Consider the following 13767-nt stretch of genomic DNA (forward strand, 5'->3'; position numbering starts at 1 on the left):
AGATTTACAGATCTCTCTTATTCTTAGCAACTTAATGAGACTATGGAGGAAATCTCTCCATGTTTAAGCCAGTGGCGATCTTTTGGCGATGTCATGGGCTAGGTGGTCATGGAGGCTATGTGCAATTATGCCTTAAAAGCCAGTGACTATAGGGGGAAAAAGGAAGGTGGGAGAGAGAGCGAGAGAGAGTGAGAGAGGCAACAGAGCGTACTACACAATGCCCAAAGGGCTCTGAGCTCTCGTCAGATACACAAGGATGGGGAGGAATAAATGAATGAGAGAAAAAGAGAAAGAGAGAGATTGGCTAAGGATTGAATGGTCTCTGACACAGAAGAGTCTATTTCAACTGATTTTCAGTAGCAAAGAAAAAATGAACATTATCAATTCAGTCATTATTTTTTTTATATAGATGCCACACAGAGGTATAAGATGATTAATACCCATCAAATTTCTAGCTGTGCCATTAAGTGCCTAAACAAGCTCCAACTAGTTAAAAATGCAGAAGCCAGAGTTCTTACCAGAACTAGAAAATTTGATCACATCACTCTTATCTTATCTACTTTACATTGGCTCCCAGTAAAATTTCGTATTGATTATAAAATACTTCTAATGACCTACAAAGCACTGAATGGTCTTTCTCCACAGTACCTTAGAGAACTCCTAGTGGATTACAATCCACCACGTGTGCTTAGATCAAAAGGTGCAGGCTCTTTACTAGTACCAAGAATAAGAAAATCTACTGCCTTTTCCTATACAGCTCCTACACTATGGAATAACCTTCTTGTAAATGTTCGAGACTCAGACACAGTCTTAATATTTAAAGCTAGGCTGAAAACCTGTACAGTCAGGCATTAACTACTTCCCATCTTAAGTACAGGTTTAGATCTGGGGGTTCATGGGCATTGAGAGTTATGGTAAACTGGGATGTTATGATGCTGTCACTTCACCTCTCTGTTGTCACTCAAGTTTGTTGACTGAGAGTGGCAGAGTGCTGATGTTCCAGGGTGCCATCATACCGGTTTTTCCTTCTAGCTCTAATCTTTTATTTGTGCTGCTATAGCTAGATCTGCTGGAATCCATTTTTGCACATTATATTTCCCTAACTTACACACCCTCGTACCTGGGCATGCCTAATAATCTACTATTTCTTTCTGCCGAGGTACACCTACCCCTGATGTCATGATGTTACTGAGCCTCAACCCATCTCAGCTGCCATGGCTACTCCCACCACCCCCTGATGTCCCCCTGCAGTAGCCTACCACACCTCCAACCCAGCCAGCTACTCTCCATTGCCTTTATTGGACGTTCTCTTGCAGAATGGGTCTCGGACATGTGCACACCATCGGGAGAAGACTAGGACCTCTAGAAGAATGGACTAGACATTAACTGCTTATTTTTGTTATTTATTTATTTATTTATTTATTTATTTTCCCCTTAGAATTGTTATTTTTATGGTGACCGTTGTCAGCTAGAAGAAGATGGGCCCCTCCCCCCCCTTTAAACTTTGGTTCCTCTCAAAGTTTTTTCCTCATGCTCTAGGGAGTTTTTCCTTGCCACTGTCTCCATTGGCTTGCTCAGTGCGGGCTTGGACTTTAAGTAAATATTTGTAAAGCTGCTTTGTGACAACATCTGTAAAAAGCGCTATGTAAATAAATTTTGATTTGATTTGAATCAAAATGTCTCTGGCGTAAGCTGCAGTCCTGTAGGACTAAGTACTTGGATAGGACAGAGATCAAACAATTCCCCTTGCTTATTATATTTATTTTGTATTATTGTGCTTTTTGTTCTCTGAAAGTCCTCAGTAAGGGTAAATTTATATCTACAAATTAGATGAAATTACAGGATCACCTACAGGACAATTGCAAAGGCTGAAGGAGTTTGTAAATGAAGAATTCAACATAGCATCATCACGCTTTACCAAAAGCTCATTGCATCATGTATTATTGATCGTAATGTTCTGACACATTGATGACCTTACCCAGCCAACTAGAGCCCGAGTCAGGCATGCACACGTCCGTCTCGGCGCTTGGCAGGACGAAGCCCACAATGAACACCTCCACGCCATCTGACATGAGTGCCAGGCCCAGTGCGAAGAAGAGCTGCCACTGGTATCGCCCGTGCCCACACTCCTGGAGGATCAGCTCGTACTGTTGTGCCAGCTCTTCCTTGTTCGCCTGCCTCTCGCTCTCCAGCTCACGTCGGTCCTTCAGGCCGTCCACCATGGCATGCCCCGCCACCACCTGCCCATTCCTGGGTGCGGTGTCCGAGGGGATTCCCTGATACTCACCCTCGTAGACCTCATCCTCTTCATCGTGGCCATCGGTGGCTTCACTGGAGCCTTCCTCCTCTTTGTTCTTGACTTGCTCATTTGTGTCATAACCATTGAGCCCACCGTGGTAGTTGGTGTCGACTTCATCTTGGAAGCGTTGGTTACCGTGGCTGTAATTATCTGAGGTCCAGTCCAAGAGCTGGGCTTCTTGAAACATGGGGTTCTGGGGGTTTGTTTTGTTCATGGTGGGAGGAGTCACTTGGTGGGGGCAGAGTCTGCAGTTACCACAGAAGGAGAGCCTGACTCTCTGGCTCTCATTGGCTGCTTCTAACAGAAATAGAATAGAAGGTTCATGTTTAGAAAGGTAAGGAACTCACACTGGCAGTAATTACCCTAAAAGGTTATTTTAACATTACAGTGGGATAATAAAATAATTAATTATGACTGTTGAAAGAAAATACTTTTGCAGTTCTTGAGAATATGAAATCTCTTTGTCTATTTGTGATGCACATAGAATGCATCAAAGAACATCCCATCAAATTTAAAAATCATTTAATAACATTTCAAAAACTGTTTTGGGGTGATACAGAAATAAAGCAAGCAGGGGAAAAATTATGCTAAAACTTAAGAAAAAAAAGGCCTGTTATAATATGGTGATATACCATCAGAATCTATGTTATGATAACATTAAAAAAACAGTTAGAATTCAAATGGACTGCATTTCAGATGTCCTTGAGAATGTAAAACTTGAGAAAGGAGCTGCTTTATCTCTCACCACTACCTCTCTCTTGAGTATAGCACAGTTTCTTTCCACTGTCAATTGTGACATTTGTTCTCTGTTTACACCTTGTGAAAATACATTCTGAAAGCACTGAGAGGATGGCAATAATCTATTTATACTACAAAGTCAATTTGTCTTTACTATATCAGAACATGTAGCTCCAAATATGTTTTCCCATACTGACTGGCAGCTCAATATTGGAATAATTCACAATGCATCACACAAAATAAAAAAGTTACATATTTAATCCATATAATAATGAATAATGAATTAATGTATACAGATGCTATTTGAGGGAGTAAAGGACTTTGCATAATTGTATTTATACTTCTGACTTCAGAAATAGGTCTGATAATTATTTGTAGCACATTACATGTTTTTGCCGGGTACCGGTTCCTTTCACTCTCTGTTATGTTATGAATAACCCTGTCACATAATGGGAGCCTAGTGTGAACTGGCTCCTAATGCAATTCTTTGGTTAGTAATGTAAACATTTTGGCTAATAGAGAGAGAGAAAAAAAAAACATAAATGAGAATAATCTTGCCCATGCACTTTAACGAAATTATCTTATTTGAACTGCCAGATTTGTTCTAAAATAAGCCACTGATTATCAACAACTGGAGCACAATAAGCATGAGAGGAAAATAGTGTTTCATTTTTCAGCAGTAGCTAAAAGCTTTGTCAGTGAAAGCTAGGGTATGTTTAAGTAATTAGTCAGAACTAGTGTGCTGCTTCTGCAGACACCAGAAGTCTGTGTAATATGAAATCAAATTTATCTGAACAATGAAACTTATCAACAAGCCTAGAAGAGCATAGCTATATGATAGTGTCTAGTTACCACTAGTTTCTAAGGATATTGTTTGTGTGTGTGTGTGTGTGTGTGTGTGTGTGTGTGTGTGTGTGTATGTGAGTCTGTCTGTCTATCAGTCTGTCTCTCAGTCTGTCTCTGTCATTGGCCGAATTGAGCTCTAATGGCTGTCAAAGCAATGCCAGATGAGCTCTCATAGCCTCCCATTTCGAACTCACTATTGGACCCCATAACATTATCACCATCACAAGGTGACTTTTTCTGTTAATTCATAATTTGGGGTCAATGTTATATCAGACTCAGTCTCAAACTTGAGCCTGCGTTGTATAGCCAATACTCTTATTTGCTGACCTGTTTCTCATAGGATGCACTGCAGTAAGCACATAGATGGGTGCATTGCCTTGTAGCATGATAATATATTTTAACAATGCCACAGCAAAAGTATAATCCAGATTGTCAAAATGGAAACTATGGCTAGAGATTTCCCAAAGGCTTCCTGTACTTTGGTTCATGAGAAAACACCAGATACCCAGATTAATGTTTAACCCTCCGCAGAACACACTGTAGGCCATAACAGACTCTGATAGGATTGAAAGATCCCAGCAGCCAACATCTTGTTCCGTTGTGTTTGTACACTGAGTGGTCATGCAGTGAGGAGGCATCCATTATCTGGCCTCCTGGATGGATGTGGACCTCATGTCTATCAGTGGGTCAGTGAGGTGGAGATCTCTATCCAACAGCCCCATTTCAACTTGCTGCTTGGCATGCCACAAAGGACAGCCCCGTCCCTCATCAACTTCCCTGCCCTGCAAAGGGCAGATGGCAAGAAAGGCAGGAGCAAGCAGAGGCACAAACAGCAGAGCTCATTGGTGGAGAGGTCAGCTGATGATCTGTTAAGTCCCATTCAAAATATTAGCACTATTTTTCAAAATGTCGAGCAGGCAATAGCATCTACAATAGAGCAGGAAAAGTGAATTGCTGTATGTCTGTAAAGTCTGGTAATGTGAAATGTAACTTCTAGCATCAGTTTTTAGCAAAGTTGGATAGAGTACTTCCCAGAGTGTCAGATGACCTGCCATAATCGAAGGCTCTTTCAAACTTTCCTAATCCTGTCACGAGCATAATTTAAGAATGTGAATCACTGGCAAGAGGACAGAAAATAGGCCATGCACTCTCGATAGCCTCTGTCTGGATGATCTATGGTGTTTCTGTTATTGCTAGTCTCTTGGGTGCTTAAAAAACCCACCAGGTCTAGATCTATAAATGTAAAGGTGTTAGCTTTGAGCATTAGCAAGCCATCACACTGCTTCCTAGTGTTTTGTTTTTTTTTTGGGGGGGGGGGGGGGGGGGGGACCTGGGGTATTGATATCACATTCACTGAATTGAAAGCAAATTTCTGCTTCTTTTATGCATAAAAATAATCCTTCTATTTTATATCAAAATCTTACTCTTTTAGGATTGCATTTGAATTCAATATCCATTTAATTTTTTAATCATTTATTTTTTCCATTCATGAGTTTGTAACAAGGTCGAATTCAGTAGCACTTACAGTACATTTTCATGAATAAAGATGAACTAGAGCAGTCCAGGGGCTCACATGACAGTTCCACACTTTTAATCTATCCCAGTTCCCTCATAAGGTTAGAGCAAAAATGTGGAACCATCTGGTGGACCTTGAGGACTGGGTTGACTGAAGGACTGGTAGACTGAAGTAGAGCATGCGCAGTCATCACTATAATACTTATACTGCAAAAAAAGTAAATGCAATTCTACTAAGATGTCCAAAGTTCTAATATATGTGGTAATCATTATCAGTGTCCCAGGAATGTCTAAATCTTTTCTTCTTGATTTTGACAGATGCATTCAGCTGACAAAAAACAAAAGGTGGTGAGTGGAAACTGGTTTGTTTCATTAGTGTCAGAAAGCTTGAATCAGCCAAGTCCAAATTGATAATGGCTGGAGGCAGACATAATCACATCAAAACGGAAAGCGAATAACCTCCTCCATAAGGGGAGGGCTAGGACATCTCATGTTAAAAGATTGCATCAGGCACTGTTGCTATTACTAAGAATGCCGGAAGAGGAGAAAAGGGAGAAAGAGAGGAACAAAAAAGAGGGACAAAAAGACAAACAGACATATTAGAATGAAGGAGGGTAAGAGATGTGTGTGGCATAACAAATGCAGATGGACAAACAGACACTGATATGTACTGTTTCTTGAAGGTATGGTTTGTCAGGAAACAAGCAAACTTTAACCAGATTCAGATTCTACTGTAAGTTCAAGAGAAATACTTTAAATAATTAATGATGCAGAAGTGTGAATTTTGCATCTTTATATTGACGACTGGACTTTGTAGACTGCAGACTACACAATTTGTTTATGACCAGCATTTGAAGACTCAGAGGCATTGTGGGGAATTAAGTTACATTTTCCACTAAACCACATAGCAGTCTTTCTCAAATTCTTCTGCAGTCCTAACTGTTTCTCACCTCCTTCCGACTCTTAAAGCAGGCTTTGATCCCTCGGCATGTCACACGCCATATACCAGCTCACACCCAAACAGCGGATATTCGAATTATATCAGATCTGTCGCTCCTGATCAGTCCACAGCCGGCCTCTCTGTCCCGCAAGTGATTTAATAAAGGGTCTCCTCATCGATCAGCGAAACGGGCCAAGAATCTGCCCCGACCCCCAAGAGCACACACTCCCAGCCAAAGAATTTTAGAAGGGAGGATGTTCTCTGGCATGGATTTCCGAAGCAGTAACTTGAGCGGCATGGTGGACATATATGCTCATCCTGCCAGCACAAAGCATGGGCAGATGCAACCATCTCCTTCTGCTTCGGCTGCTGAGAGCAGTGCAGAGCAGGCCGGCATGGTGATGCACTCCCAGAAATGGATCAGTTTTAGCAAGGGCAAGAGGACTGTGTCCAGTGTGTGCTTTGGGAATGTTAGAGGAGACTTTATAAGTACTTTAAGCTCATATCTGGTTTTAAAGGGGAACTTCTTGGTTATTTTCCTTTTGTTCAATAAGTCCAACTTGGCCATGAGAGCACAACTTTTATCGACATAATGAAGACACAGAAACATACCAGGGATCATATACTTTGACTAGCATGCCTTAACATTGCTCTCCTGCTCATAAGTATGCCCACATAATAAAATTACCTGACACTCACTCATCTTATAGATTACACCTCTGCTTGGATAATAAACGATCTAGCTGCAAATTGCTGATTTTGCTTAAAAATATAACCTAATCAGGGTGAGTCATGAGTGCGGGTTGATGTATTTGGACTTTGTGAAAGTCATCGTAAGAGCCTTGTGAGTGCAGCAGTGCTGATGAAGCACCCAGCTCAAGGATAAAACCTTGAGGCCTGTGAGTTGCAGGCTTGTCAGATGGGTGGAGAGTGGCTGAGTCACAAAACGAGCTGAAAACACAGTCTTACTTCTTTATAGAGGTAAAGTCATGTACATAGTTAGCCTGAGTGTGTCCTGAAGCAGGCTATTGGTTGGTGTTTTAGTTAGGTTAGTATAGTTATGGAAAAATGGAGGATTCTTAATAAGGATTGAGGATTATTAAAAATAATTTAAAATAAGTAAGAAAAGCCATCTTCGAAATAAGAGTAGTAGCTAATGATATTTAATTTATGCTTTAGCTTATATGCTTCTCTCAGAATATTAAAAACCATTCAACAAGCATATGGAATCCATACACACAAAATGCACATATAATTAATAATAGTCATACACACAAAATTAATAACATTCCAATTTGAGTTTGACGATACGCATGCAAAACCGCTAAAATGCAAGGAAATCTCCAGACTGCCAGTGACACCGAATAAAAAGAGCTGCAAAATGCAGTCAAAGAATCTGAAGGGGGAAATTTAAAATAATGGCTGTGGCTAATTCATCGCCTACATTTCCCAGTCTAGAATTAAAGATAACGACACCGCAACAGCTTAAGTCCTGATGCTCTGATACCATATCAGGCGTATCAAAATCACTAGCACACATGTGGTTAAACATATTGCCATTCAGTTCGGAGCATTGAACACTGGGGATTTCATAGCACCAGTATTCATTTTAATTGTATCCTGAAGGCAACAGCACATCAGTATTTCTCGACAAATAATTTTCGACATTACACAACGTTGGTCAGGGCGTATAAATACTACAGAAAGCAAAGGCGAGAACTATTGCTTGACGCTGTTATCCTACTGTTTTTCAAACGAGCAGTTTTTACCGCGTGAGTAAGTTCCGACACTACCGGTTTACCGCAGCCTTTTTCGGCGCACTCTCTTGTCGTTGACCGCAGAGAGCGCTAATTGCGGATAACCCGCATGGAGAGGTGTACTTCAACGACCGAGAAGTCGATTTAGCTCATTTCAAAATGGACTTAAAGAAGACTTCGCATTAATTCTCTGTAAGTGGGACCTTAAATTCCCTAGCCAAAGGGTGTAGGATGAAGTTGTAATTTAATTTCTTGACTATATCGAAGTGAAATTGACATTTAGGCAATTAGTGGCACGCTGATTAATTCAGTCCGGGGTGTCGCGTCAAACAAGAAAATTTGAGGATACTGTGTAATAAGTGTAAAGGAGTCAAATGTATGTACTTCAGGTTAAAAAAATGTACTTGAGCTAAGGCAGTCTAGTGACAGCATATGCCTCTCGATTATATAAAACTCAGAATAACTTTTTTCTAGGCAAATAATTAAAAGATGATCATTAGAAAACAGTTTTTACAGTTTCTACCTGTATTGAGGCTTGGGATTTTCCTGAATGATGCTACCCAACGCATTCACCTGCATATTAAAGCGTTCGGATTTGGTTCTTTCCATTTATCGCTATTGCTGGCGTTCGCTCAAATGTGTAAACTTGTTTTTTTTTGAGAAACTAAACCCATACAAAATATATGGAAAGAAGCTTACCTTTTAAGAAGCAGAGGAAATGAGATCTCGGTACCGGTACTCCATTGTTCTAAATTAGCTGCGTCCACTGAATACAAATTTACTTGTATCACACGGACACCCAGGAACTGAGGTAAGAGCCGCCAGTAAGTGTTGGTGTTCTTCCCTCGCTGCAGTCAGTTGTATTCCTGCAGGACTTCTAGTGAAAGAAAAAAAAAAAAAGAGAGAGAGAGAGAGAGAGAGAGAGAGAGAGAGAGAGAGAGAGAGAGAGAGAGAGAGAGAGAGAGAGAGAGAGAGAGAGAGAGACGCCGGTAGGGTTGATAAGTATGATGTGCTGCGGACAAACCTGATGCTGTTACGCAGGCTAACACAAAATTATTATTTAACACGAACACATGAACATACATCTTTGGATGACGAGGCAGCCTTTTACCGGACAGGCAGACAGACGAACGCTATGCTATTACCTGAAATGTTTTTAAAGTCTCTCCTCCCAATATGACAGTGGGGCCCTGCCCATAATAGTATCTCCTCAAATATTATGTTTGATAATAACATATGTCTGAAAATATTTCCCACCCTCCTGATTCTAAACTTCATACTGCAGCTTGTGTGAACAACAAATTTGAACTCTAATAAAAATTGTTTACAAAATCAGTTCTGGCTTCTGGGATATGCAATATTTCACATTTGCAGTTTGAGTCCTGATACTTTGTTATGTCCTACTATTGAATATGTTATTTTGAGGATATTGCACTTCCCTATGATTATGCACTAATTGTAGTAATTATAGAATTATAAAAGAGATGATATGCATGCTGACAGCAAGGCCAACCATGCCCATCAAAATCACCAAAAACCAGCAGTTTTAGTTTTTTATTTAAAACTGTACATGACATGGTTGAGTTAGTGTTTTCCACCTCTTAGACTTTTTTCCAGCTGTTTAATTCCTAGTATGTATGGAGTGTGGCTATGCCTCTGCTATATTTACTGCATTACATATTCATTACATTAGTCTGCCTGTCCTGGCTATAGACAAAACAGAACATTACCAAACAGAACGTCAATTCAGTTAATATCATGTATCATATATACATAATATCCCAGAAGTATCGTATAATGTGCATTGAATATTGCACATCAGCCCTCATTTGTCCAGAACAATACAATATAATGCAAATACATTAACCTTGAATACCGATCATCGGGATTCAGTCTGTACATGGGCTGATTGTAGTGGTGGGTTATCTTTGGTGGTCCTCTTGTATGATGGAGGAAGGGAGGCGGAGCTCTCCTGGTAGGCTGCCCATAGCCATAATGATGGAAAGCCAAGAAGCACTTAAGAGTCACCAATGTGAAATATTAGTCAATCATGGGCTGTGATCTGGGGCTAAAATCAGGCCTGTGCTGCCACTACAAACAAATAATACATAGCCAAGTTCATACTGAAACCTATATATACCTACAAACACATACAATTCATAACCTGTCTGCTTACTATGGTAATAAACAAATGTTACTTTTTATGTGACTGTCTAGCTCTTGGTTCTGTGAGTATCTTTTCAAGATACTCTAAAAAATCATCCATACCTTTGCATCATAGTGACAGGTGTCACGATACAGCCCCCTCCTCCTAGACTCCTGTCCATGCCCGTGTTTTTGTTACGTGTTTTATTAAATGTCCGTACTTGTGCAACACGGATCATCTTTGCGTCCTGCCTCGCTTCCCACGTTACAACTGGATTACTGTAATTCTCTCTGTATCTGTCTTAAAGATATTGCTCACCTTCAACTTGCACAAAACGCAACAGCCTCTATGCTCACTAATACCAAGTGTAGGAAGCATATTACTCCAGAGGTAACTTACAAAACACTGCTTGAGGAAGCCCCTGAGTATATGTCAGACCTACCTTCCACATATAAGAATATGAGAAGAGTGCTGAGCCAGGGGGTGATAGCTGTCCCTAAAGCACCTAAACTTTGGAATGGTCTTCCCATGTCTGTCAGACTATACCTTTTTAAAGAAGCATCTTGGAATTTAGTTTTTTTCTGTTTCTCATAGTGATTCCTGATTCATGTACACATAGCGAATTCCAGTATTTTGTTGACATATTGTTATGTTGTTTCTAGTTGTCTGTAGTCTGGTACTGTTATAAGTACATTTTCTGCATTTTTTGTCTTAGTAAAGAAACTTGCTATATAATCAAAGATTTACATAATTACATATTGAGACCACACCAAGATTATTGAACTGTTCAATTTATCCTGGCTTGATGGCTCTTTACATCATTCTTTATTGCCATTGATACAACATATTCCAGATACAAATACCATATTTAGAAAAATCCTCACAAATCTAGACCTTTTGTTAGCACTTATGTTCAGGAGCTAATTATACGGTCAAGAAACATCTGAGTAGCCCACTTTCAAATTAAGTTTGGTGTCAAATTAAATTAAGTGTAAATCAATGTAATTCTGAGATGGTACACTCAACAATAGTCTTTACTTTAACTTCATAAATATTGCTTGATTTCAGAACAGGTGTTCTAAAGTGCATAACTACAGCCATGAAAATGATTGAGAGGATTTCATCTATCAAGATGTACAATATAAGATTTATCTATATGTGATTTCATATAAATTCTCAACACCATGTTTTCTCTGTTAACAAACAATGACAGAGACATAGAGTAAGTGGAGGTTAGCAAGTCTGGACTACATGAATATTTTCAGGGCTACTTTGTGCATATAAGATTATCTGTAATGGTGTGTTGAAAGATCTCTGTGTGTATTTAAATGACTGCATGTTATATTATAGATTTAGTGATATTTTATTTGAAAAAAAAGCAAGTTTTAAGAAGAAACAAATCCTCAAAATCTTCCATTAACATGAATGCTGATGGGATGGGAAGAATGGGATGTGTTTATAAAGGATTTTGTATTAAAAAATGAACATGACCCTGTGCCATCATACAGCAAATCCAAACATACAGACACATATTAACTCGTGAAGGACACTGCCACAGTCCCTTGTGAATGCTTGCTTACTTACTTGGATCCAACCCTAATTGCCCTATCTGAAACAATGTTACAGACACAGCAGTCATGAAAATGTTATCTATGTTGATATTGATTAAAAACATAATCATGAAAATTTCATTTTAAGCAGAAAATGTCTATGCCAGACAAAGAGAAGCTTCACTATTTTAGTGGGTATTTTTTCATAACATTCCCTACGCTCAAACTCACAATAAAACCTGGTAGGCTAAGATATTATTGAAATCTTTTGATTCTAATAATAGTAACATTATCTATTTTTAGATAAAAAATCTTAAAAAACAAAAACATCTATTAAGTCTCATCACTTAATTTATGTTTTTAAAAATTCAAAGGTAGGCCTATAATCAACCCCCACCACTTACTAATTCAAATTAACTGTGAAACATGTAAAACATAACAATTATTTTGGATATTTTAGCAATAACATCAGCACATCTGCATTAGGGGCCTTTAAAAACCTGTTTGAAAAACCGCCCTTGTGATGGACGAGTGTAAAGTAATGCTTTGGATGAATCACCGTCAACTGCATGAAACTCTCTTGCAGGCAGCAATGCTAGCTAACCAGTTAACACAGTTAGGGGGTGATAAACTCATAGGAGTTCATTACAAAAAAATACTGGACAGCAAAAGCACTCGACTATTCTCACAGCAAGAAATTCTAAGTGTTTATAGGTTTATAATTTCACTATTAATAAAATCTATTTTATAGTGGGTATGCTTTGTGTGCATGTGCGGTTATGGAAGGCGGCTCCAAAGAAGAAAGAAAATCATTCAAGTGTTGTGTTCACCTACTTAACCATAAGAGGGGTGGCATTTCTTAAATTGTGATTAATGCACCTTTAAAAACAGCTCAGGAATAACAAAATTACAAGATGATTTCTCAAGAAAACAATCCTTGAGTTTACTCACCCTATCCTGACAACGATGAAGACCAAACAAATTGGCCCACAACAACCCAATGCACAATAACTCCATTAACCTTACAGCTCAGTTCCTTTTATTATTTTTCTCCTCCCTCAACCGTACATACTTAAGATAAAATACCACAGGGAGGTAGATCATTTAATGAATTGCTAGAACCCTGAGGTTCTGTTTTGCAGGCCGGTCCTCATAAATATTACATCATGGTGCAATTAAATAATGAAATCATATTTATTATGCCACTATATATATATATATATATATATATATCATAGTAAAAGAGACTTGTTTGCCTTCATGTACTGTGCAAGAGAGTTGGCCACAACAAATGGTGCACTGCTACCATTATTTTCTCCATGCCCTCTCCCACTGCTTTTAAGGTAGATCCACAATGGACACTTATAACCTTGTGTATTTCTTCTGTAAATCACTCTGCAATGTCCTTGAATTTCCACAAGTCGTTGCAGTGAGCCAAAGAGAATCCTATGCCAAATAATTTCAAAAGTCGTGACTTCCTCTGTGTTGAGCTAAACACTGTGATCAAGTTCGCCCAGTCAAATGAAAAGGTAAAGGAACTTGAATGAGTGACATAGGCTCATGTCTTCCGAGGAGTGCTTTTCTACACAGTCATGATGGTTAAGATGCAATCCATGACCAACAATGCTAATGATTCAAACAATATTACAAAGCAGTACTTTGATGTAGGGCTTACACTCACTGATTAGGTCAACTTATATGTTAGGTACATATAAGTTGTACCTAATACAGGTTCAATGACTCTAGTCACTCTCTGCCCCACTCATGTGTTGGCAAGAGTGTATTTGGCACACTAGTGATGGTGGAGTATTGACATGTGTGAGTGTCACGTGGTCAGAAATTAACCATTAAAGTTACTATAAATGTACTATAAATGTTCTCCCTCTCCCCAAAGCCCCTCCCTCTGTGTGTCCACATGCACAAAATAATAGGCAGGAGTGGAGGACCTTATTGGCTGATTGGTTACAGACAGAGGT

The 13767-nt window shown here is 39.2% G+C and overlaps 1 protein-coding gene across 1 annotated transcript in view; it reads right to left on the reverse strand.

The window, feature by feature from the left end:
- Window positions 1-13767, reverse strand: part of sv2ca (synaptic vesicle glycoprotein 2Ca) — a 32626-nt gene that overhangs the window by 16462 nt on the left and 2397 nt on the right. Inside the window, exons 2-3 of the mRNA XM_027015070.3 lie at window positions 8795-8972; window positions 1979-2596 (exon numbers count right to left, since the gene is read on the reverse strand). Coding sequence (XP_026870871.3) covers window positions 1979-2513 — 535 coding nt within the window. The 5' untranslated portion in view covers window positions 2514-2596; window positions 8795-8972. The remainder of the gene's footprint in view (window positions 1-1978; window positions 2597-8794; window positions 8973-13767) is intronic.

Source organism: Electrophorus electricus, chromosome 5, assembly GCF_041902795.1.
Source record: "Electrophorus electricus isolate QZ-2024a chromosome 5, ASM4190279v1, whole genome shotgun sequence".
Classification (NCBI taxonomy): domain Eukaryota; kingdom Metazoa; phylum Chordata; class Actinopteri; order Gymnotiformes; family Gymnotidae; genus Electrophorus; species Electrophorus electricus.